The sequence below is a fragment of the Eucyclogobius newberryi genome, unplaced genomic scaffold, assembly GCF_026437365.1.
Source record: "Eucyclogobius newberryi isolate DKJ021-1_F unplaced genomic scaffold, fEucNew1.0.hap1 SCAF_13, whole genome shotgun sequence".
Lineage (NCBI taxonomy): Eukaryota > Metazoa > Chordata > Actinopteri > Gobiiformes > Gobiidae > Eucyclogobius > Eucyclogobius newberryi.
This window is the reverse complement of record NW_027315757.1, coordinates 3,384,436-3,410,346: the sequence shown is the minus strand read 5'-3', so window position 1 is coordinate 3,410,346 and position 25,911 is coordinate 3,384,436. Positions and strand designations below refer to the sequence as shown.

The following is a 25,911-nucleotide window of genomic DNA, read 5'->3' as shown; positions in this document are numbered from 1 at the left end:
TCTAGGATGTCCTGGTCTAGGATGTCCTGGTCTAGGATGTCCTGGTCTAGGATGTCCGGGTCTAGCATGTCCTGGTTGGAGCAGGCGTGACACAAAAGCCACCCAAAGCCCAGCGTCTTGTGGAAGATGTACGCTCCTCTCCAAAACAAGCAATGGGCCCTGGCCTAAGTCGTTTTGCTTGAAACACTGGTACAAGGCGGGCACGCCCCTAATCCCGAGTTTACCCAGACTCTGCCCTTGAAGGAGTGCTCTGATTGGACAGTTGAGTTTGCCCTTCACAGTTGGATCAGGTTCACTTACTCAGGCCTGACAAGATTTTCATGAATAGACTTATTGTATTCATTTCTATGTCACATCTTACTCATCGTTGGGCAGCGCAGCTTGATTTCTGCTCATTCTTGCTGCACAGCGGCCAACATATCTGAGGCTTTGGTCTAATGCGCTACAACAAAAGGACAATATTAATAATATTGTCTTACACTATGGCAACATATTATTATTATTATTAAGGTACGCTCTGGTCTCGTCCTGGACTTTGCACTCTTGTAGTCTGTGCGGCGAGCAGTTATTATTAAGTACATAGTATAGGGTGCACGGTGGCAAAGACAGTTAGCGCTCTTGCCTCCCAAGAAGGAGATCATGGGTTCGATTCCCGGACTAGACCAACATCACATGATCTCTCTGGGTGTGGTCTGCATGTTCTCCCCGTGTTACCGTGGGTTCTCTCCGGGTTCTCCGGCTCCTCCCACCGTCCAAACACATGCATGTGTGAGGCAAAAATGGTGACTCTAAATTGGCCCTAGTGAATGAATGTGAGAGTGTAATGTCTATGTCTCTGTGTTAACCCTGCGACAAGTTGGCCACTGTCCAGGATGTACCCCGCCTAAGGCCCAAAGTCACTGGGATAGGCTCCAGTCACCCGCGACCCCGAAAGGGGACAAGCGGTAGAAAATGGATGTACTTATATGTACTGCTGTGTGTCCTCAGGTGGTGTGTGCTTCTTCTGCCTGTCACCATGGCGACCCTGCTGCTGAAACGCCAGTTGGGCCGCTCGCTGCACAGCCTGCACGCCTCTCTCTCAGGTACTCTCCACTCTCACTTTCTGCATATCCCAACCCTTTTTCAAAAGAGTCTGTGTTTTAAAAGGCCCGGACACAATGTTCAACTAGCAGTTAGGAACATGGTTTAATATTCATCTTTGTGCATGTTTTATATCAAGAGCCATGCTGTAATTAAAGGCTTTGAAATCAGGCCATTTGTTGTTTTTGCTCTCTCAACATAAATGCTTTCAAGTGGAAAGAGCAACAGTTTCCAGTCTGCACCTTCACATGTTCGTTTTACTTACATTGTAACTTCATATTATTTTTTTCCCATGGAGACAGAGACGGCACTTACACACTTACATTTGCTCATTTAAATATGAAAACAATACATGATGATGAACTTGTAATACAGATTTCTTACATTCAGGTAAATCATCTACAGAAAGTTTCAAATGTATATCTCTAAATTGAAGATTTATTTCCTATTAACCTGCAGAGTCTGACTATAATACAAAAGCTGCTGCCAGTCAACTTTGTAAAAGAGTTGAGTTGAGTTGAGTTGAGTTGAGTTGAGTTGAGTTGAGGCAGACCTCCAGTCACAGCCAGATCTGACTGGACTCGATAAAGATTACCTGATTTTATCGTATTGACCTTAATCATGAACTGGGGCAGAGGAAATGTTTTTGAGACTCCGGTACGCTCTGGTCTGGTCCTGGACTTTGCACTCTTGCAGTCTGTGCAGCGAGCAGTAAAGCAGAGCCCACGAGCTGGACGGTTAAAGGAGACGTGTTCTGCAAAAAACAGACATGTTCGACTTTTTGAAGCTACTTGGTATTGAACCATTCCATAAGTAGATCATCATTTTATAATTTGTTCATTGTAAAACATGATTGATCTTAACGGGTCCATTGACTTCCTATTTAAACCTGCTGACCGGATAAGCCCCTCCTCTCATTAAGTACAGGGACATGGGAGGGGCCGTCATGATGTCACTGAAGAGGCAATTCACGCGGAGGTCAATCACACGGAGGTCATTCACGCGGAGGTCATTCACGCGGAGGTCATTCACGCGGAGGTCATTCACGCGGAGGTCATACACGCGGAGGTCATACACGCGGAGGTCATACACGCGGAGGTCATACACGCGGAGGTCTTACACGCGGAGGTCATTCTCGCGGAGGTCATTCACGCGGAGGTCATTCACGCGGAGGTCATTCACGCGGAGGTCATACACGCGGAGGTCATTCACGCGGAGGTCATTCACGCGGAGGTCATACACGCGGAGGTCATCCACGCGGAGGTCATTCACGCGGAGGTCATACACGCGGAGGTCAATCACGCGGAGGTCATTCACGCGGAGGTCATTCACGCGGAGGTCATACACGCGGAGGTCAATCACGCGGAGGTCATTCACGCGGAGGTCATACACGCGGAGGTCATACACGCGGAGGTCAATCACGCGGAGGTCATACACGCGGAGGTCATACACGCGGAGGTCATACACGCGGAGGTCATTCACCCGGAGGTCATTCTCCCGGAGGTCATTCTCCCGGAGGTCATTCACCCGGAGGTCATTCACGCGGAGGTCATACACGCGGAGGTCATACACCCGGAGGTCATTCACCCGGAGGTCATTCACCCGGAGGTCATTCACCCGGAGGTCATTCACCCGGAGGTCATTCACCCGGAGGTCATTCACGCGGAGGTCAATCACGCGGAGGTCATACACGCGGAGGTCATTCTCGCGGAGGTCATTCACCCGGAGGTCATACACGCGGAGGTCATTCTCGCGGAGGTCATTCACGCGGAGGTCATACACGCGGAGGTCATTCACGCGGAGGTCATACACGCGGAGGTCATTCACACGGAGGTCATACACACGGAGGTCATGTATAATGCGTTTCAAATCCACACTGTCCATTTCTTAATGTCTCTGTCTGTGTCTCTGTCTGTCTTTGTGTGTGTGTGCTCCTCAGGCTGCAGACATGTGAGTAAGGTGGCCCCTAAGGCTCAGATGGACTGGGACTATGACGGGCCCTCCATGAAGACCCAAGTGCCAGGGCCCCGTTCTCAGGTACTCCCCCCCCCCCCCCCCCCCCCCCCCCCTCCAGGGCATCCAGGCTAATTTAACCCTGTGTTTTGTCTGCAGGAGCTGCTCAAGCAACTGGAACAAATCCAGGTGAGACGGGAGGTCAAGATGTCGAGGTTAATCCATAATAGTGATTATTCAGGCCACAATACGATTACGTAAGAACCAAAAGATAATAATCGTGACAATTAATAGACCTAAATGTACAGAACATTTATATCTGGCCATTTCTGTCTGACTGAACTTTATTTTATCCATCGTTAAGTTCAATTCCTTAAGTCAGTCACAAACTTGAGGAACAGGGACATGTCAGACCACTGAATGCTATTCGCTAGATCGGTCACACTTTTTGAGCTTTTTGTTGCTTTGTTAAAAACATACCTAGAGTACTGTATTGTATGTATCTATGGAATGTTGAACGGGATGATGGCCTAGCTGAGTTGCGTTTGTCTGGCTTTGGTCAAATCCAATGGTTTTATTCTTATTTATCACGAGTTCACCCGGGAAGACCCCATGTTTCTACGGGGGAGCAGGCATAATGACTCTGGGCACTTTCAGGAGCTAAAATGACGACAAGAAAAACCAGGCTGGCAATGCTACATCCAAGCTAGCTAGCTCTGCAGCAGCACCAGCCGAGCCCAGGCACAGGATCCAGCTCAGGCTCGGCCCCTGCTCCGGCCCCTTCATGCCCCAGCTCCATTAAAGCAGACCCGGTGATTATGACAGCTTTACGGGAGACGCAAAGACATACACGGCCCTGGTGGAAATGCAGAATTTGAAATCCAAGGCTGGCGAACTTGAAAGCCGAGCCCCAGCAGCCGAGAGTGAGATCTCTGATTTGAAAGAAACAAACCTGACAAACTGACAAACCTGGAGAACCGAGGACGCAGATGTAATATCCGGGTTGTTGGCATTCCAGAGAACACTGAAGGTAAAGATGTGGTCAAGTTTATGGAGACCTGACTATATAAAACCTCCAACAAAAGCTGGGAAAATAAAGATTGACTGTGCACATCGCTTCCTGGCTCCCACACCAGCGTCCAAGACCTTTTATACTGAAGTTCCACATCTTCCGTGATGAACAGAGTGTCATGGCTGAAAGGTGATTTCCACATTTTATCCAGCGCTTTTCTACCTTCCAGGCACTCAAAGCTCTTTACATCAAGCCAGATCTGACCTCTGACCACTCTACAAGGAGAGAACGATATTCGAACTGCTGACCTTCGGATCAGAAGACGAGCACTGCTACTGCCGACCATCTGCATCCAAAGGTCTCACTGCGGGCCAACCCTGATCAACCAAGCCCCAAGTCTTTCTTCAACTACTACTCGGCTTAAGTGGGAAATGATTTTTGATCCGGTGAAATCTCACCAGATAGAAAAGAACGTGGAATACGCTCTGCTTTATCCTGCAACGCTGCGGATCAACATGAAAGGAAAAATAATCGTTTGATTTGAATGCTTGTGTCCTGATTGTGTTTCCCTTGTTGGTTGATGCCCATAGTTTTATTTCTCTCTCTAGTCCTGTTTTGTGCCTGTTCTGTGTTTTATGTTCTAAACTTTATTCTTTGTAGTGCTGTTGTCCAAAAAGCGTTCCTGGGCATTATTGAGCGCTGCAGTAGAGGCACACGCACCTTTTACATCCTCTACTCACGCTGTAAACTCATTTACATGATTTACTTGCCAGATTTGCATGTGCCAATTCAATGTCGTGCAGCTGACCAGCTCTTCTATATCTGGCCCTAAGTTTAGCCTCCGGTCAAGACAGGTTTGTAAGCCTTTTCAAACTGCACATCAGAGCTACTTTCTGTAACTATTATGATCAGTTTTTCCTCAGAAAGTGCCACTTGATTGTAAAACTATGATCTAGATTTTCCACAGGTTCTAGTTCAGCACAAAGTCATAATTAGAGAAACATGACGACGTCATATGCACTTTAGGCCTTAGTTATTTTATTACTTGGTTTACGGATCCGCCGCACTTAGATTATTGATTTATACAATATAAATATTTTATTTTTTTATTTTTTTTATAAAGTACCACCGACAAAGCAAAATAGCATTAAATCAAATGTAAAGAGCGGTACTAAGTCAAAAGACAAGAGCGCGTGAAGCATTTCTCGCCAAAGTCCTGTGGAAGTCTGACTGCGAGCTGCGCGGTCCTGGCGAGAGCGCGTGCGCCCGTTTCCCTGCTGCTGCGCGTCTTTATATCGAAATACACATTTTAAACCTGTTTACAACATTTTCTTTAGCGCGTTTTGCTGTGACTGGGTGGGTGGAGGAGGGTGCACACTTAAGCATCAGGTCTGTCTGTCTAAAACACCCTAAATCTACTGTTACCCCCCTCCTCCCGTGGTGCGTTTTGGGCAAACCTGGAAAAAAACATCTTTTGAAATTGAAATTATATTTATATTCCGTCCGCCTGTGCAATATATTTCATTTAAAAATCCATAAACCAAGTAATAAAATAACTGCGGCCTTAATAATAAACTTTCACCCAGGTCCAGTTCAAGAACATTTCCACAAGCCGGGGTCCAGAACTCTAACATTTACGCCACGTTTATATTATAATAAATATTATTAGAACATATGTAAAGGGTATTCTAAGAGGCCTAATTATTTTCACAATTTACCTATTCTATTTTAAATCAACCGCCTCTGATGGAGGCGCCTCCAGGACTCATAGAACCATATTTAGCTTTGTAATGTGGAGATCCATAATATGAATGTGACGTCTGTGGAAACAAACACGTCATCGTGCCAGACTTAAGTCTTTCTGGTCGACGGTGTTTTTAGCGTTACAAACTCCCCCTCGTGGATAAAGAACTGATCAGCCAATCTTACTGTGGACTAATGACCCAGGCTAAGCACTGACATCTCCATGGAGACGAGCTGTCTGGTCTTCCTCACACTCAGACATGTGTCCACAGAATGTGGCAGCCATAAACTTCTTCTGTAACTACGAGGAGAGCCGAGGGAACTACCTGGTGGACGTGGACGGGAACCGCATGTTAGACGTGTACACCCAGATCTCCTCCATCCCCATTGGTGAGTCCAGGACCTCTGCCTCTAACACCTTCCAGATCATCCTCCAACACCCTCCAGATCATCCTCTAACATCCTCCAGATCTAACATCCTCCAGATCATCCTCTAACATCCTCCAGATCTAACATCCTCCAGATCATCCTCTAACACCTCCAGATCATCCTCCAACACCCTCCAGATCATCCTCTAACACCTCCAGATGTGTGATCCGTGTGTGTGATCCGTGTGTGATCCGTGTGTGATCCGTGTGTGATCCGTGTGTGATCCGTGTGTGATCCGTGTGTGATCCGTGTGTGTGATCCGTGTGTGTGATCCGTGTGTGTGATCCGTGTGTGATCCGTGTGTGATCCGTGTGTGATCCGTGTGTGATCCGTGTGAGATTCGTGTGTGTGATCCGTGTGTGTGATCCGTGTGTGATCCGTGTGTGATCCGTGTGAGATTCGTGTGTGTGATCCGTGTGTGTGATCCGTGTGTGATCCGTGTGTGTGATCCGTGTGTGATCCGTGTGTGTGATCCGTGTGTGTGATCCGTGTGTGATCCGTGTGAGATTCGTGTGTGTGATCCGTGTGTGTGATCCGTGTGTGATCCGTGTGTGTGATCCGTGTGTGTGATCCGTGTGTGATCCGTGTGAGATTCGTGTGTGTGATCCGTGTGTGTGATCCGTGTGTGATCCGTGTGTGATCCGTGTGTGTGATCCGTGTGTGATCCGTGTGTGATCCGTGTGTGATCCGTGTGAGATTCGTGTGTGTGATCCGTGTGTGTGATCCGTGTGTGATCCGTGTGTGATCCGTGTGTGTGATCCGTGTGAGATCCGTGTGTGATCCGTGTGTGATCCGTGTGTGATCCGTGTGAGATTTGTGTGAGATTTGTGTGTGATTCGTGTGTGTGATTCGTGTGTGTGATCCGTGTGTGTGATCCGTGTGTGATCCGTGTGTGTGATCTGTGTGTGATCCGTGTGTGATCCGTGTGTGATCCGTGTGTGTGATCCGTGTGTGATCCGTGTGTGATCCGTGTGTGATCCGTGTGTGTGATCCGTGTGTGATCCGTGTGTGATCCGTGTGTGATCCGTGTGTGTGATCCGTGTGTGATCCGTGTGTGATCCGTGTGTGTGATCCGTGTGTGATCCGTGTGAGATTCGTGTGTGTGATCCGTGTGTGTGATCCGTGTGTGATCCGTGTGTGTGATCCGTGTGTGATCCGTGTGAGATTCGTGTGTGTGATCCGTGTGTGTGATCCGTGTGTGATCCGTGTGTGTGATCCGTGTGTGTGATCCGTGTGTGATCCGTGTGAGATTCGTGTGTGTGATCCGTGTGTGTGATCCGTGTGTGTGATCCGTGTGTGATCCGTGTGTGATCCGTGTGTGATCCGTGTGTGATCCGTGTGTGATCCGTGTGTGATCCGTGTGTGATCCGTGTGTGATCTCTCATGTTCTGTTTGGTTTCAGGCTACAATCATCCTGCTCTGAACAAGCTGATGTCCGACCCCAGTAACATGGTACTTCTGTCACTCAAACATCACAAACAGAGGGAAATGTTCATGTTTGATCTTCTGCAGTTCACAACATTTTGCTGTAATGAAAAATCCAATCATAACATGATCATCAATTCATATTTTATATATATTTATCTATAATTTATATAGAAAAGACATGACTAAATCAAAATGTCAAATAACCACACTATTCATCAATATTCTCTGTAGAATCCTTCAGTCTATATTTCCTCATGTTTGGTCAAAAGTCTATTTTAGATCACACTCGGTCTCTCCTCCTCACTCTCCTCCTCACACTCAGTCTCTCCTCCTCACACTCTGTCTCTCCTCCTCACACTCGGTCTCTCCTCCTCACACTCAGTCTCTCCTCCTCACACTCGGTCTCTCCTCCTCACTCTCGGTCTCTCCTCCTCACTCTCCTCCTCACACTCAGTCTCTCCTCCTCACACTCGGTCTCTCCTCCTCACACTCTGTCTCTCCTCCTCACACTCTGTCTCTCCTCCTCACACTCTGTCTCTCCTCCTCACACTCGGTCTCTCCTCCTCACTCTCTGTCTCTCCTCCTCACACTCGGTCTCTCCTCCTCACACTCTGTCTCTCCTCCTCACACTCTGTCTCTCCTCCTCACACTCTGTCTCTCCTCCTCACACTCGGTCTCTCCTCCTCACACTCGGTCTCTCCTCCTCACACTCGGTCTCTCCTCCTCACACTCGGTTCCTCTCCTCCTCACACTCAGTCTCTCCTCCTCACACTCAGTCTCTCCTCCTCACACTCGGTCTCTCCTCCTCACACTCCTCCTCACACTCTGTCTCTCCTCCTCACACTCGGTCTCTCCTCCTCACACTCGGTCTCCCCTCCTCACACTTAGTCTCTCCTCCTCACACTCGGTCTCTCCTCCTCACACTCGGTCTCTCCTCCTCACACTCGGTCTCTCCTCCTCACACTCGGTCTCTCCTCCTCACACTCGGTCTCTCCTCCTCACACTCGGTCTCTCCTCCTCACTCTCGGTCTCTCCTCCTCACACTCGGTCTCTCCTCCTCACACTCGGTCTCTCCTCCTCACACTCGGTCTCTCCTCCTCACACTCGGTCTCCTCCTCACACTCGGTCTCTCCTCCTCACACTCGGTCTCTCCTCCTCACTCTCGGTCTCTCCTCCTCACTCTCTGTCTCTCCTCCTCACACTCGGTCTCTCCTCCTCACACTCGGTTCCTCTTCTCCTCACACTCAGTCTCTCCTCCTCACACTCGGTCTCTCCTCCTCACACTCGGTCTCTCCTCCTCACACTCAGTCTCTCCTCCTCACACTCCTCCTCACACTCGGTCTCTCCTCCTCACACTCGGTCTCTCCTCCTCACACTCGGTCTCTCCTCCTCACTTTCGGTCTCTCCTCCTCACACTCGGTCTCTCCTCCTCACACTCGGTCTCTCCTCCTCACACTCGGTCTCTCCTCCTCACACTCGGTCTCTCCTCCTGACACTCGGTTCCTCTTCTCCTCACACTCGGTCTCTCCTCCTCACACTCGGTCTCTCCTCCTCACACTCGGTCTCTCCTCCTCACACTCGGTCTCTCCTCCTCACACTCGGTTCCTCTCCTCCTCACACTCAGTCTCTCCTCCTCACACTCGGTCTCTCCTCCTCACACTCGGTTCCTCTCCTCCTCACACTCGGTCTCTCCTCCTCACACTCGGTTCCTCTTCTCCTCACACTCAGTCTCTCCTCCTCACACTCCTCCTCACACTCAGTCTCTCCTCCTCACACTCGGTCTCTCCTCCTCACTCTCGGTCTCTCCTCCTCACACTAGGTCTCTCCTCCTCACTCTCGGTCTCTCCTCCTCACACTCAGTCTCTCCTCCTCACACTCCTCCTCACACTCAGTCTCTCCTCCTCACTCTCGGTCTCTCCTCCTCACACTCGGTCTCTCCTCCTCACATTCGGTCTCTCCTCCTCACATTCGGTCTCTCCTCCTCACTCTCGGTCTCTCCTCCTCACACTCGGTCTCTCCTCCTCACACTCGGTCTCTCCTCCTCACACTCAGTCTCTCCTCCTCACACTCCTCCTCACACTCGGTCTCTCCTCCTCACACTCGGTCTCTCCTCCTCACACTCGGTTCCTCTCCTCCTCACACTCAGTCTCTCCTCCTCACACTCCTCCTCACACTCAGTCTCTCCTCCTCACACTCGGTCTCTCCTCCTCACACTCGGTCTCTCCTCCTCACACTCGGTCTCTCCTCCTCACACTCGGTCTCTCCTCCTCACACTCGGTTCCTCTTCTCCTCACACTCAGTCTCTCCTCCTCACACTCCTCCTCACACTTAGTCTCTCCTCCTCACACTCGGTCTCCTCCTCACACTCGGTCTCTCCTCCTCACACTCGGTCTCTCCTCCTCACACTCGGTCTCTCCTCCTCACTCTCGGTCTCTCCTCCTCACACTCGGTCTCTCCTCCTCACACTCGGTCTCTCCTCCTCACACTCGGTCTCTCCTCCTCACACTCGGTCTCTCCTCCTCACACTCGGTTCCTCTTCTCCTCACACTCGGTTCCTCTTCTCCTCACACTCGGTTCCTCTTCTCCTCACACTCGGTCTCTCCTCCTCACACTCGGTCTCTCCTCCTCACACTCGGTCTCTCCTCCTCACACTCGGTTCCTCTCCTCCTCACACTCGGTCTCTCCTCCTCACACTCGGTTCCTCTCCTCCTCACACTCAGTCTCTCCTCCTCACACTCCTCCTCACACTCAGTCTCTCCTCCTCACACTCGGTCTCTCCTCCTCACTCTCGGTCTCTCCTCCTCACACTCAGTCTCTCCTCCTCACACTCCTCCTCACACTCAGTCTCTCCTCCTCACTCTCGGTCTCTCCTCCTCACACTCGGTCTCTCCTCCTTACACTTGGTCTCTCCTCCTCACATTCGGTCTCTCCTCCTCACTCTCGGTCTCTCCTCCTCACACTCGGTCTCTCCTCCTCACACTCGGTCTCTCCTCCTCACACTCGGTCTCTCCTCCTCACTCTCGGTCTCTCCTCCTCACTCTCCTCCTCACACTCAGTCTCTCCTCCTCACACTCGGTCTCTCCTCCTCACACTCTGTCTCTCCTCCTCACACTCTGTCTCTCCTCCTCACACTCTGTCTCTCCTCCTCACACTCGGTCTCTCCTCCTCACTCTCTGTCTCTCCTCCTCACACTCGGTCTCTCCTCCTCACACTCTGTCTCTCCTCCTCACACTCTGTCTCTCCTCCTCACACTCTGTCTCTCCTCCTCACACTCTGTCTCTCCTCCTCACACTCTGTCTCTCCTCCTCACACTCTGTCTCTCCTCCTCACACTCGGTCTCTCCTCCTCACTCTCTGTCTCTCCTCCTCACACTCGGTCTCTCCTCCTCACACTCTGTCTCTCCTCCTCACACTCTGTCTCTCCTCCTCACACTCTGTCTCTCCTCCTCACACTCGGTCTCTCCTCCTCACACTCGGTCTCTCCTCCTCACACTTGGTCTCTCCTCCTCACACTCGGTTCCTCTCCTCCTCACACTCAGTCTCTCCTCCTCACACTCAGTCTCTCCTCCTCACACTCGGTCTCTCCTCCTCACACTCCTCCTCACACTCTGTCTCTCCTCCTCACACTCGGTCTCTCCTCCTCACACTCGGTCTCTCCTCCTCACACTTAGTCTCTCCTCCTCACACTCGGTCTCTCCTCCTCACACTCGGTCTCTCCTCCTCACACTCGGTCTCTCCTCCTCACACTCGGTCTCTCCTCCTCACACTCGGTCTCTCCTCCTCACACTCGGTCTCTCCTCCTCACTCTCGGTCTCTCCTCCTCACACTCGGTCTCTCCTCCTCACACTCGGTCTCTCCTCCTCACACTCGGTCTCTCCTCCTCACACTCGGTCTCCTCCTCACACTCGGTCTCTCCTCCTCACACTCGGTCTCTCCTCCTCACTCTCGGTCTCTCCTCCTCACACTCGGTCTCTCCTCCTCACTCTCGGTCTCTCCTCCTCACTCTCTGTCTCTCCTCCTCACACTCGGTCTCTCCTCCTCACACTCGGTTCCTCTTCTCCTCACACTCAGTCTCTCCTCCTCACACTCGGTCTCTCCTCCTCACACTCGGTCTCTCCTCCTCACACTCAGTCTCTCCTCCTCACACTCCTCCTCACACTCCTCCTCACACTCGGTCTCTCCTCCTCACACTCGGTCTTTCCTCCTCACACTCGGTCTCTCCTCCTCACTTTCGGTCTCTCCTCCTCACACTCGGTCTCTCCTCCTCACACTCGGTCTCTCCTCCTCACACTCGGTCTCTCCTCCTCACACTCGGTCTCTCCTCCTGACACTCGGTTCCTCTTCTCCTCACACTCGGTCTCTCCTCCTCACACTCGGTCTCTCCTCCTCACACTCGGTCTCTCCTCCTCACACTCGGTCTCTCCTCCTCACACTCGGTTCCTCTCCTCCTCACACTCAGTCTCTCCTCCTCACACTCCTCCTCACACTCAGTCTCTCCTCCTCACACTCGGTCTCTCCTCCTCACACTCGGTCTCTCCTCCTCACACTCGGTCTCTCCTCCTCACACTCGGTCTCTCCTCCTCACACTCGGTTCCTCTTCTCCTCACACTCAGTCTCTCCTCCTCACACTCCTCCTCACACTTAGTCTCTCCTCCTCACACTCGGTCTCCTCCTCACACTCGGTCTCTCCTCCTCACACTCGGTCTCTCCTCCTCACACTCGGTCTCTCCTCCTCACTCTCGGTCTCTCCTCCTCACACTCGGTCTCTCCTCCTCACACTCGGTCTCTCCTCCTCACACTCGGTCTCTCCTCCTCACACTCGGTCTCTCCTCCTCACACTCGGTTCCTCTTCTCCTCACACTCGGTTCCTCTTCTCCTCACACTCGGTTCCTCTTCTCCTCACACTCGGTCTCTCCTCCTCACACTCGGTCTCTCCTCCTCACACTCGGTCTCTCCTCCTCACACTCGGTTCCTCTCCTCCTCACACTCGGTCTCTCCTCCTCACACTCGGTTCCTCTCCTCCTCACACTCAGTCTCTCCTCCTCACACTCCTCCTCACACTCAGTCTCTCCTCCTCACACTCGGTCTCTCCTCCTCACTCTCGGTCTCTCCTCCTCACACTCAGTCTCTCCTCCTCACACTCCTCCTCACACTCAGTCTCTCCTCCTCACTCTCGGTCTCTCCTCCTCACACTCGGTCTCTCCTCCTTACACTTGGTCTCTCCTCCTCACATTCGGTCTCTCCTCCTCACTCTCGGTCTCTCCTCCTCACACTCGGTCTCTCCTCCTCACACTCGGTCTCTCCTCCTCACACTCGGTCTCTCCTCCTCACACTCGGTCTCTCCTCCTCACACTTGGTTCCTCTTCTCCTCACACTTGGTTCCTCTTCTCCTCACACTCGGTCTCTCCTCCTCACACTCGGTCTCTCCTCCTCACACTCGGTCTCTCCTCCTCACTCTCGGTCTCTCCTCCTCACACTCGGTCTATCCTCCTCACACTCGGTCTCTCCTCCTCACACTCCTCCTCACACTCAGTCTCTCCTCCTCACTCTCGGTCTCTCCTCCTCACACTCGGTCTCTCCTCCTCACATTCGGTCTCTCCTCCTCACACTCGGTCTCTCCTCCTCACACTCGGTCTCTCCTCCTCACACTCGGTCTCTCCTCCTGACACTCGGTTCCTCTTCTCCTCACACTCGGTCTCTCCTCCTCACACTCGGTCTCTCCTCCTCACACTCGGTCTCTCCTCCTCACACTCGGTCTCTCCTCCTCACACTCGGTCTCTCCTCCTCACACTCGGTTCCTCTCCTCCTCACACTCGGTTCCTCTCCTCCTCACACTCAGTCTCTCCTCCTCACACTCGGTCTCTCCTCCTCACACTCGGTTCCTCTTCTCCTCACACTCAGTCTCTCCTCCTCACACTCCTCCTCACACTCAGTCTCTCCTCCTCACACTCGGTCTCTCCTCCTCACTCTCGGTCTCTCCTCCTCACACTAGGTCTCTCCTCCTCACTCTCGGTCTCTCCTCCTCACACTCAGTCTCTCCTCCTCACACTCCTCCTCACACTCAGTCTCTCCTCCTCACTCTCGGTCTCTCCTCCTCACACTCGGTCTCTCCTCCTCACATTCGGTCTCTCCTCCTCACATTCGGTCTCTCCTCCTCACTCTCGGTCTCTCCTCCTCACTCTCGGTCTCTCCTCCTCACACTCGGTCTCTCCTCCTCACACTCGGTCTCTCCTCCTCACACTCAGTCTCTCCTCCTCACACTCCTCCTCACACTCGGTCTCTCCTCCTCACACTCTGTCTCTCCTCCTCACACTCGGTTCCTCTCCTCCTCACACTCAGTCTCTCCTCCTCACACTCCTCCTCACACTCGGTCTCTCCTCCTCACACTCAGTCTCTCCTCCTCACACTCGGTCTCTCCTCCTCACACTCGGTCTCTCCTCCTCACTCTCGGTCTCTCCTCCTCACACTCGGTCTCTCCTCCTCACACTCGGTCTCTCCTCCTCACACTCGGTCTCTCCTCCTCACACTCGGTCTCTCCTCCTCACTCTCGGTCTCTCCTCCTCACACTCGGTCTCTCCTCCTCACACTCGGTCTCTCCTCCTCACACTCGGTCTCTCCTCCTCACACTCGGTCTCTCCTCCTCACTCTCGGTCTCCTCCTCACAGTCGGCCTCTCCTCCTCACTCTCGGTCTCTCCTCCTCACTCTCGGCCTCTCCTCCTCACACTCGGCCTCTCCTCCTCACACTCGGTCTCTCCTCCTCACTCTCGGTCTCTCCTCCTCACACTCGGTCTCTCCTCCTCACTCTCGGTCTCTCCTCCTCACACTCGGTCTCTCCTCCTCACACTCGGTCTCTCCTCCTCACACTCGGTCTCTCCTCCTCACACTCGGTCTCTCCTCCTCACACTCGGTTCCTCTTCTCCTCACACTCAGTCTCTCCTCCTCACACTCCTCCTCACACTTAGTCTCTCCTCCTCACACTCGGTCTCCTCCTCACACTCGGTCTCTCCTCCTCACACTCGGTCTCTCCTCCTCACACTCGGTCTCTCCTCCTCACTCTCGGTCTCTCCTCCTCACACTCGGTCTCTCCTCCTCACACTCGGTCTCTCCTCCTCACACTCGGTCTCTCCTCCTCACACTCGGTTCCTCTCCTCCTCACACTCGGTCTCTCCTCCTCACACTCGGTTCCTCTCCTCCTCACACTCAGTCTCTCCTCCTCACACTCCTCCTCACACTCGGTCTCTCCTCCTCACACTCGGTCTCTCCTCCTCACTCTCGGTCTCTCCTCCTCACACTCAGTCTCTCCTCCTCACACTCCTCCTCACACTCAGTCTCTCCTCCTCACTCTCGGTCTCTCCTCCTCACACTCGGTCTCTCCTCCTTACACTTGGTCTCTCCTCCTCACATTCGGTCTCTCCTCCTCACTCTCGGTCTCTCCTCCTCACACTCGGTCTCTCCTCCTCACACTCGGTCTCTCCTCCTCACACTCGGTCTCTCCTCCTCACACTCGGTCTCTCCTCCTCACACTTGGTTCCTCTTCTCCTCACACTTGGTTCCTCTTCTCCTCACACTCGGTCTCTCCTCCTCACACTCGGTCTCTCCTCCTCACTCTCGGTCTCTCCTCCTCACACTCGGTCTCTCCTCCTCACACTCGGTCTCTCCTCCTCACTCTCTGTCTCTCCTCCTCACTCTCTGTCTCTCCTCCTCACACTCGGTCTCTCCTCCTCACACTCGGTCTCTCCTCCTCACACTCCTCCTCACACTCAGTCTCTCCTCCTCACTCTCGGTCTCTCCTCCTCACACTCGGTCTCTCCTCCTCACATTCGGTCTCTCCTCCTCACACTCGGTCTCTCCTCCTCACACTCGGTCTCTCCTCCTCACACTCGGTCTCTCCTCCTGACACTCGGTTCCTCTTCTCCTCACACTCGGTCTCTCCTCCTCACACTCGGTCTCTCCTCCTCACACTCGGTCTCTCCTCCTCACACTCGGTCTCTCCTCCTCACACTCGGTCTCTCCTCCTCACACTCGGTCTCTCCTCCTCACACTCGGTTCCTCTCCTCCTCACACTCAGTCTCTCCTCCTCACACTCGGTCTCTCCTCCTCACACTCGGTTCCTCTCCTCCTCACACTCAGTCTCTCCTCCTCACACTCAGTCTCTCCTCCTCACACTCGGTCTCTCCTCCTCACACTCGGTTCCTCTTCTCCTCACACTCAGTCTCTCCTCCTCACACTCCTCCTCACACTCAGTCTCTCCTCCTCACACTAGGTCTCTCCTCCTCACTCTCGGTCTCTCCTCCTCACACTCAGTCTCTCCTCCTCACACTCCTCCTCACACTCAGTCTCTCCTCCTCACTCTCGGTCTCTCCTCCTCACACTCGGTCTCTCCTCCTCACACTCGGTCTCTCCTCCTCACACTCGGTCTCTCCTCCTCACACTCGGTCTCTCCTCCTCACACTCGGTCTCTCCTCCTCACTCTCGGTCTCTCCTCCTCACACTCGGTCTCTCCTCCTCACATTCGGTCTCTCCTCCTCACACTAGGTCTCTCCTCCTCACTCTCGGTCTCTCCTCCTCACACTCAGTCTCTCCTCCTCACACTCCTCCTCACACTCGGTCTCTCCTCCTCACACTCGGTTCCTCTTCTCCTCACACTCAGTCTCTCCTCCTCACACTCCTCCTCACACTCAGTCTCTCCTCCTCACACTAGGTCTCTCCTCCTCACTCTCGGTCTCTCCTCCTCACACTCAGTCTCTCCTCCTCACACTCCTCCTCACACTCAGTCTCTCCTCCTCACTCTCGGTCTCTCCTCCTCACACTCGGTCTCTCCTCCTCACATTCGGTCTCTCCTCCTCACACTCGGTCTCTCCTCCTCACACTCGGTCTCTCCTCCTCACACTCAGTCTCTCCTCCTCACTCTCGGTCTCTCCTCCTCACACTCGGTCTCTCCTCCTCACATTCGGTCTCTCCTCCTCACACTAGGTCTCTCCTCCTCACTCTCGGTCTCTCCTCCTCACACTCAGTCTCTCCTCCTCACACTCCTCCTCACACTCGGTCTCTCCTCCTCACACTCTGTCTCTCCTCCTCACACTCGGTTCCTCTCCTCCTCACACTCGGTTCCTCTCCTCCTCACACTCAGTCTCTCCTCCTCACACTCCTCCTCACACTCAGTCTCTCCTCCTCACACTCGGTCTCTCCTCCTCACACTCGGTCTCTCCTCCTCACACTCGGTCTCTCCTCCTCACACTCGGTTCCTCTTCTCCTCACACTCAGTCTCTCCTCCTCACACTCCTCCTCACACTTAGTCTCTCCTCCTCACACTCGGTCTCCTCCTCACACTCGGTCTCTCCTCCTCACACTCGGTCTCTCCTCCTCACACTCGGTCTCTCCTCCTCACTCTCGGTCTCTCCTCCTCACACTCGGTCTCTCCTCCTCACACTCGGTCTCTCCTCCTCACACTCGGTCTCTCCTCCTCACACTCGGTCTCTCCTCCTCACACTCGGTTCCTCTCCTCCTCACACTCGGTCTCTCCTCCTCACACTCGGTTCCTCTTCTCCTCACACTCAGTCTCTCCTCCTCACACTCCTCCTCACACTCAGTCTCTCCTCCTCACACTCGGTCTCTCCTCCTCACACTCGGTCTCTCCTCCTCACTCTCGGTCTCTCCTCCTCACACTCAGTCTCTCCTCCTCACACTCCTCCTCACACTCAGTCTCTCCTCCTCACTCTCGGTCTCTCCTCCTCACACTCGGTCTCTCCTCCTCACACTCGGTCTCTCCTCCTCACACTCGGTCTCTCCTCCTCACACTTGGTTCCTCTTCTCCTCACACTTGGTTCCTCTTCTCCTCACACTCGGTCTCTCCTCCTCACACTCGGTCTCTCCTCCTCACACTCGGTCTCTCCTCCTCACTCTCGGTCTCTCCTCCTCACACTCGGTCTCTCCTCCTCACACTCGGTCTCTCCTCCTCACTCTCGGTCTCTCCTCCTCACTCTCTGTCTCTCCTCCTCACACTCGGTCTCTCCTCCTCACACTCAGTCTCTCCTCCTCACACTCCTCCTCACACTCAGTCTCTCCTCCTCACTCTCGGTCTCTCCTCCTCACACTCGGTCTCTCCTCCTCACATTCGGTCTCTCCTCCTCACACTCGGTCTCTCCTCCTCACACTCGGTCTCTCCTCCTCACACTCGGTCTCTCCTCCTGACACTAGGTTCCTCTTCTCCTCACACTCGGTCTCTCCTCCTCACACTCGGTCTCTCCTCCTCACACTCGGTCTCTCCTCCTCACACTCGGTCTCTCCTCCTCACACTCGGTTCCTCTCCTCCTCACACTCAGTCTCTCCTCCTCACACTCGGTCTCTCCTCCTCACACTCGGTTCCTCTCCTCCTCACACTCAGTCTCTCCTCCTCACACTCAGTCTCTCCTCCTCACACTCGGTCTCTCCTCCTCACACTCGGTTCCTCTTCTCCTCACACTCAGTCTCTCCTCCTCACACTCGGTCTCTCCTCCTCACTCTCGGTCTCTCCTCCTCACACTAGGTCTCTCCTCCTCACTCTCGGTCTCTCCTCCTCACACTCGGTCTCTCCTCCTCACACTCAGTCTCTCCTCCTCACACTCCTCCTCACACTCAGTCTCTCCTCCTCACTCTCGGTCTCTCCTCCTCACACTCGGTCTCTCCTCCTCACATTCGGTCTCTCCTCCTCACATTCGGTCTCTCCTCCTCACTCTCGGTCTCTCCTCCTCACACTCGGTCTCTCCTCCTCACACTCGGTCTCTCCTCCTCACACTCGGTCTCTCCTCCTCACACTCGGTTCCTCTCCTCCTCACACTCAGTCTCTCCTCCTCACACTCGGTCTCTCCTCCTCACACTCGGTTCCTCTCCTCCTCACACTCAGTCTCTCCTCCTCACACTCAGTCTCTCCTCCTCACACTCGGTCTCTCCTCCTCACACTCGGTTCCTCTTCTCCTCACACTCAGTCTCTCCTCCTCACACTCGGTCTCTCCTCCTCACACTCGGTCTCTCCTCCTCACTCTCGGTCTCTCCTCCTCACACTAGGTCTCTCCTCCTCACTCTCGGTCTCTCCTCCTCACACTCAGTCTCTCCTCCTCACACTCCTCCTCACACTCAGTCTCTCCTCCTCACTCTCGGTCTCTCCTCCTCACACTCGGTCTCTCCTCCTCACATTCGGTCTCTCCTCCTCACATTCGGTCTCTCCTCCTCACTCTCGGTCTCTCCTCCTCACACTCGGTCTCTCCTCCTCACACTCGGTCTCTCCTCCTCACACTCTGTCTCTCCTCCTCACACTCGGTTCCTCTCCTCCTCACACTCAGTCTCTCCTCCTCACACTCCTCCTCACACTCGGTCTCTCCTCCTCACACTCGGTCTCTCCTCCTCACACTCGGTCTCTCCTCCTCACACTCGGTCTCTCCTCCTCACACTCGGTTCCTCTTCTCCTCACACTCAGTCTCTCCTCCTCACACTCCTCCTCACACTTAGTCTCTCCTCCTCACACTCGGTCTCCTCCTCACACTCGGTCTCTCCTCCTCACACTCGGTCTCTCCTCCTCACACTCGGTCTCTCCTCCTCACTCTCGGTCTCTCCTCCTCACACTCGGTCTCTCCTCCTCACACTCGGTCTCTCCTCCTCACACTCGGTCTCTCCTCCTCACACTCGGTTCCTCTTCTCCTCACACTCGGTTCCTCTTCTCCTCACACTCGGTTCCTCTTCTCCTCACACTCGGTCTCTCCTCCTCACACTCGGTCTCTCCTCCTCACACTCGGTTCCTCTCCTCCTCACACTCGGTCTCTCCTCCTCACATTCGGTCTCTCCTCCTCACACTCGGTCTCTCCTCCTCACACTCGGTCTCTCCTCCTCACACTCGGTCTCTCCTCCTGACACTAGGTTCCTCTTCTCCTCACACTCGGTCTCTCCTCCTCACACTCGGTCTCTCCTCCTCACACTCGGTCTCTCCTCCTCACACTCGGTCTCTCCTCCTCACACTCGGTTCCTCTCCTCCTCACACTCAGTCTCTCCTCCTCACACTCGGTCTCTCCTCCTCACACTCGTTTCCTCTCCTCCTCACACTCAGTCTCTCCTCCTCACACTCAGTCTCTCCTCCTCACACTCGGTCTCTCCTCCTCACACTCGGTTCCTCTTCTCCTCACACTCAGTCTCTCCTCCTCACACTCGGTCTCTCCTCCTCACTCTCGGTCTCTCCTCCTCACACTAGGTCTCTCCTCCTCACTCTCGGTCTCTCCTCCTCACACTCAGTCTCTCCTCCTCACACTCCTCCTCACACTCAGTCTCTCCTCCTCACTCTCGGTCTCTCCTCCTCACACTCGGTCTCTCCTCCTCACATTCGGTCTCTCCTCCTCACATTCGGTCTCTCCTCCTCACTCTCGGTCTCTCCTCCTCACACTCGGTCTCTCCTCCTCACACTCGGTCTCTCCTCCTCACACTCAGTCTCTCCTCCTCACACTCCTCCTCACACTCGGTCTCTCCTCCTCACACTCGGTCTCTCCTCCTCACACTCGGTCTCTCCTCCTCACACTCGGTCTCTCCTCCTCACACTCGGTTCCTCTTCTCCTCACACTCAGTCTCTCCTCCTCACACTCCTCCTCACACTTAGTCTCTCCTCCTCACACTCGGTCTCCTCCTCACACTCGGTCTCTCCTCCTCACACTCGGTCTCTCCTCCTCACACTCGGTCTCTCCTCCTCACACTCGGTCTCTCCTCCTCACACTCGGTCTCTCCTCCTCACACTCGGTCTCTCCTCCTCACACTCGGTTCCTCTTCTCCTCACACTCGGTTCCTCTTCTCCTCACACTCGGTTCCTCTTCTCCTCACACTCGGTCTCTCCTCCTCACACTCGGTCTCTCCTCCTCACACTCGGTCTCTCCTCCTCACACTCGGTTCCTCTCCTCCTCACACTCGGTCTCTCCTCCTCACACTCGGTTCCTCTCCTCCTCACACTCAGTCTCTCCTCCTCACACTCCTCCTCACACTCAGTCTCTCCTCCTCACACTCGGTCTCTCCTCCTCACACTCGGTCTCTCCTCCTCACTCTCGGTCTCTCCTCCTCACACTCAGTCTCTCCTCCTCACACTCCTCCTCACACTCAGTCTCTCCTCCTCACTCTCGGTCTCTCCTCCTCACACTCGGTCTCTCCTCCTTACACTTGGTCTCTCCTCCTCACATTCGGTCTCTCCTCCTCACTCTCGGTCTCTCCTCCTCACACTCGGTCTCTCCTCCTCACACTCGGTCTCTCCTCCTCACACTTGGTTCCTCTTCTCCTCACACTTGGTTCCTCTTCTCCTCACACTCGGTCTCTCCTCCTCACACTCGGTCTCTCCTCCTCACACTCGGTCTCTCCTCCTCACACTCGGTCTCTCCTCCTCACACTCGGTCTCTCCTCCTCACACTCGGTCTCTCCTCCTCACACTCGGTCTCTCCTCCTCACACTCGGTCTCTCCTCCTCACACTCGGTCTCTCCTCCTCACACTCGGTTCCTCTTCTCCTCACACTCGGTTCCTCTCCTCCTCACACTCGGTCTCTCCTCCTCACACTCGGTCTCTCCTCCTCACACTCGGTCTCTCCTCCTCACACTCGGTCTCTCCACCTCACACTCGGTCTCTCCTCCTCACACTCGGTTCCTCTTCTCCTCACACTCAGTCTCTCCTCCTCACACTCCTCCTCAAACTCAGTCTCTCCTCCTCAAACTCGGTCTCTTCTCCTCACACTCAGTCTCTCCTCCTCACACTCCTCCTCACACTCAGTCTCTCCTCCTCACACTCGGTTCCTCTTCTCCTCACACTCAGTCTCTCCTCCTCACACTCCTCCTCAAACTCAGTCTCTCCTCCTCAAACTCAGTCTCTCCTCCTCACACTCGGTCTCTCCTCCTCACACTCGGTCTCTCCTCCTCACTCTCGGTCTCTCCTCCTCACACTCGGTCTCTCCTCCTCACACTCTGTCTCTCCTCCTCACACTCGGTCTCTCCTCCTCACACTCGGTCTCTCCTCCTCACACTCGGTCTCTCCTCCTCACACGCAGTCTCTCCTCCTTCTTTAAACCTTTCACCTTTTCAAGTTATTTGGAGTAAACATGTCGTTTCTTGATCTTTTAGGAGGAAAGCTAGTTAAAGAATGCTTTTATCGTGAGTCACAAGTGAATTTGTCACACTTATATTTAATGATAAGTTTGGTGTAAAACTGTTCTAGATCTTTTAAAAGTCTGTCACTTTGTAATTTCTGGCTCTTTTGACTCCGATTTGATTGAAGTTGACGGCCTGTTCTGTTAGAATACAGCAGCACAAAGGGACGGCAGAGTTAACTCTTTCAGTACAAGGCGTAACATCACGGCCTGATACTGGTTTGGACTGAAACGATATTACTCAATCAAATCAAATCAAATCATCAATTTATTTTTGTAAGGCCCAAAATCACAACAACAGTTGCCTCTGAGGGCCACAGGGAGAAATGAATCAACAATGTCTGTGGTGGCGATGGAGTCAGACAATGTCTGTGGTGGCGATGGAGTCAGACAATGTCTGTGGTGGCGAGGGACGATGTCCCAGGGTCCTCTGTCCTTAGACTCTCCTTCTCGGCCAGGAAAAACTACAAAAAAAAACCTCTTGGGAAAAAAGTGTAGAAACCTGGAGGAGTTCCAGTGAAGGAGAGATCCGACTCTCACAGACGGACAGACGGACACGAGGGAGACTGGAGCTGGACCCACTCTTCAGGCAGATGAGGGACCGTCCACACAGGGCAGGGACCACTTCACCAGGGGAGGGGCATCTGGGTCCACAGGTCCTCAGGAGTGAGAAAAAGAAAAGAAGGCGGTGAACAGTTTGCAAGTGGAATCAAAAAATAAATATTGTTTGATAGCATAAGTAGTCAGAAGAAGAAGAGGATAGTGCTCAAGCTGTCATACTTCCCCCAGCATAGTTACTCCTAGGGCAGCGTAGCTGAAGCTGTGGGTTTATGTTTCTGTTCCTAACTACTCTGACCATAAGCGATTTCGAAGAGGAACGTTTTAAGCCTGGACTTAAATGAAGAGACTGTGTCAGCATATTTAACATGGGTCGGGAGCTGATTCCATAACACAGGAGCTTGGTAGCTAAACGCTCTACCTCCTACTGTACTTTTAGAGACTCTTGGGACCACCAGAAGGCCAGCATTCTGAGAGCGAAGAGCTCTGTTTGGATGATATGGTTCTATAGCATCTTTGAGGTAGGATGGGGCCATGTCATTTATGGCTTTGTAAATCAGGAGGAGTATTTTGAATTTGATTCTAGACTCGACGGGGAGCCAGTGAAGAGACTCCAGCACCGGCGTAATGTGCTCTCTTCTTTTTGTTCCTGTTAGTAATCTTGCTGCTGCATTTTGAACCAGTTGAAAGCTTTTTATGGAGCTTTTAGGACACGCTGCAAGCAGGGAGTTACAGTAGTCTAATCTAGTCGTTACAAATGCATGGATAAGTTTTTCGGCATCACTTTTAGGCAGGATTCTTCTGATTTTGGCTCTTGTTGCGCAAATGGAAATAGGCTGTTTTACAAGCTTGATTTATATGAGCTTTAAATGAGAGCTCCTGGTCAAATAAGACTCTGAGGTTTCTTACAGTAGAACTGGAGGCTACACTGACATTGTGATTAACCCTGTTGTCCTGGCAGAGCACGTTTGTGAACCGTCCCGCTCTGGGGATCCTGCCTCCGGGAAACTTCCCCGACAAAGTCACAGAGAGCCTGCTGTCGGTCAGTCAAAAGGCTCATATCATACAGTATCTCCTCTGAGTTTATGATCTAAGGTAACATTTGTGTGCCCAGGTGGCCCCTAGGGGCCTGAGCCGCGTGCAGACCATGGCCTGTGGATCCTGCTCCAACGAGAACGCCTACAAAGCCATGTTCATCTGGTACAGGGTGAGTCAGCGCCGCCAGGAAAGCAACTTTTTGGGTTTATGACAAGTTCATGGCCCATCCAAAAGAGTTCAAAATGATGCGCGCGAGCCAGCCAACTATTTAAACTACTTTAACTACTAAATAAATTGGAAAATGAATTTAACACAGTGGGGAAAGGTAAATACAATAAAGATGGTTATAGCGTTTCACTATAGCTGTGTACTCTTATATGATGTGTTTTTTCTAAAGCTGATCGTATTACAGTATAACATAATAACAATGTATTTGGAAAACCTCGAATCAACATCAGTTAGTTCTGCCAACCAAAGATGTTCAGTTAAACCAAACATTGGGCCTAAATGAGATGTGGAGATGTGGAGTGGAGAGAATGAACAACAAATGCCTATTTTTAAAAGTACAAAGACGGCATAATCCTAGAAGGAAACTGTATAAAAGACAATATCATGACCTTCAAAGGTATTTCAAAAATGATCTGGAGCATTGCTTATTTACATGAGGGATACCGCCTTTTGTCCCATAATACTGTCAAATAAATAATAAGAATAATCGTTTTTTACGTGGACCTGTTGTGTTTTGTGCAGAACAAGGAGCGTGGAGGGTCCAGTCCCAGCCCCACTGAGGAGGACCTGAGCTCCTGCATGATAAACCAGGTCAGTGCTTTGTCTGTGTTTTCAGGAACAGACAAATATTAAGACCAGTGTTTGGACGTGGACTCAGTAGTTTAAGCTCAGCAGAGATGACAAAGTGTGCTCCCTCCACAGCTTCAATGTGTTCATTTGTGGTGTGGAGTGTGGTTTTGTCTATGAAAGTTTTGTTGCTAATGCCAAATGAGTTGACACGCTTAAAGTCTCACACCCAATCAGTTCTTTGACCTTCTGTAGATTGGAACAAGAGTCTGATAAGTTTGGGGACAAAGACAAATAGGGTTTGGTTGTGTAGTGCACTCACCCACTTCACTGTGTCCCCCTGAAGCCCCTCCCACTTCACTGTGTCCCCCTGAAGCCCCTCCCACTTCACTGTGCCCCCCTGAAGCCCCTCCCATCTCATTCTGTCCCTCTGTGCTGTGCAGAGTCCAGGCTGCCCTGACCTCAGCATTCTGTCCTTCATGGGAGGCTTCCATGGACGCACCATGGGTATGTACCTCATCTTTGTTACAACTCCACCACCTGAATAATCATGGGCACGGATATGGCATGGGTAGGACACGGGTAGGGCAGGGCACGGGTAGGGCAGGGCACAGGCAAGGGTAGGGCACGGGTAAGGGTAGGGCACGGGTAGGGCAGGGCACAGGCAAGGGTAGGGCACGGGTAAGGGTAGGGTAAGGGCAGGGCACGGGTAAGGGTAGGACACACCCCCCATTTTGAGTTGCTTACAAAGATTTCCAAAACATACCTACATTTAGCTACTTTGATTTGTCACGTTCTAAACAGAGGAGTGACAGAGGAGTGGCCATGTTTAGTCCTGACTCTGGCACCAGCAGGAGGCCGGCCCATGTTTAGTCCTGACTCTGGCACCAGCAGGAGGCCGGTCCATGTTTAGTCCTGACTCTGGCACCAGCAGGAGGCCGGCCCATGTTTAGTCCTGACTCTGGCACCAGCAGGAGGCCGGCCCATGTTTAGTCCTGACTCTGGCACCAGCAGGAGGCCGGTCCATGTTTAGTCCTGACTCTGGCACCAGCAGGAGGCCGGTCCATGTTTAGTCCTGACTCTGGCACCAGCAGGAGGCCGGCCCATGTTTAGTCCTGACTCTGGCACCAGCAGGAGGCCGGTCCATGTTTAGTCCTGACTCTGGCACCAGCAGGAGGCCGGTCCATGTTTAGTCCTGACTCTGGCACCAGCAGGAGGCCGGTCCATGTTTAGTCCTGACTCTGGCACCAGCAGGAGGCCGGTCCATGTTTAGTCCTGACTCTGGCACCAGCAGGAGGCCGGTCCATGTTTAGTCCTGACTCTGGCACCAGCAGGAGGCCGGTCCATGTTTAGTCCTGACTCTGGCACCAGCAGGAGGCCGGTCCATGTTTAGTGCTGACTCTGGCACCAGCAGGAGGCCGGTCCATGTTTAGTGCTGACTCTGGCACCAGCAGGAGGCCGGTCCATGTTTAGTGCTGACTCTGGCACCAGCAGGAGGCCGGTCCATGTTTAGTGCTGACGCTGGCACCAGCAGGAGGCCGGTCCATGTTTAGTGCTGACGCTGGCACCAGCAGGAGGCCGGTCCATGTTTAGTGCTGACTCTGGCACCAGCAGGAGGCCGGTCCATGTTTAGTGCTGACTCTGGCACCAGCAGGAGGCCGGTCCATGTTTAGTCCTGACTCTGGCACCAGCAGGAGGCCGGTCCATGTTTAGTCCTGACTCTGGCACCAGCAGGAGGCC

General features: G+C 53.2%; 1 protein-coding gene across 1 annotated transcript in view; it reads left to right on the top strand.

Annotated features, from left to right (window-relative positions):
* Nucleotides 1–966: 966 nt before the first annotated feature.
* abat (4-aminobutyrate aminotransferase) overlaps nt 967–25,911 on the top strand; it is a 48,992-nt gene continuing 24,047 nt past the window's right edge. The window contains exons 1-9 of the mRNA XM_072442346.1: nt 967–1,082; nt 3,020–3,117; nt 3,193–3,222; nt 6,061–6,178; nt 7,620–7,669; nt 23,300–23,380; nt 23,453–23,545; nt 24,127–24,195; nt 24,615–24,678. Coding sequence (XP_072298447.1) covers nt 1,016–1,082; nt 3,020–3,117; nt 3,193–3,222; nt 6,061–6,178; nt 7,620–7,669; nt 23,300–23,380; nt 23,453–23,545; nt 24,127–24,195; nt 24,615–24,678 — 670 coding nt within the window. The 5' untranslated portion in view covers nt 967–1,015. The remainder of the gene's footprint in view (nt 1,083–3,019; nt 3,118–3,192; nt 3,223–6,060; nt 6,179–7,619; nt 7,670–23,299; nt 23,381–23,452; nt 23,546–24,126; nt 24,196–24,614; nt 24,679–25,911) is intronic.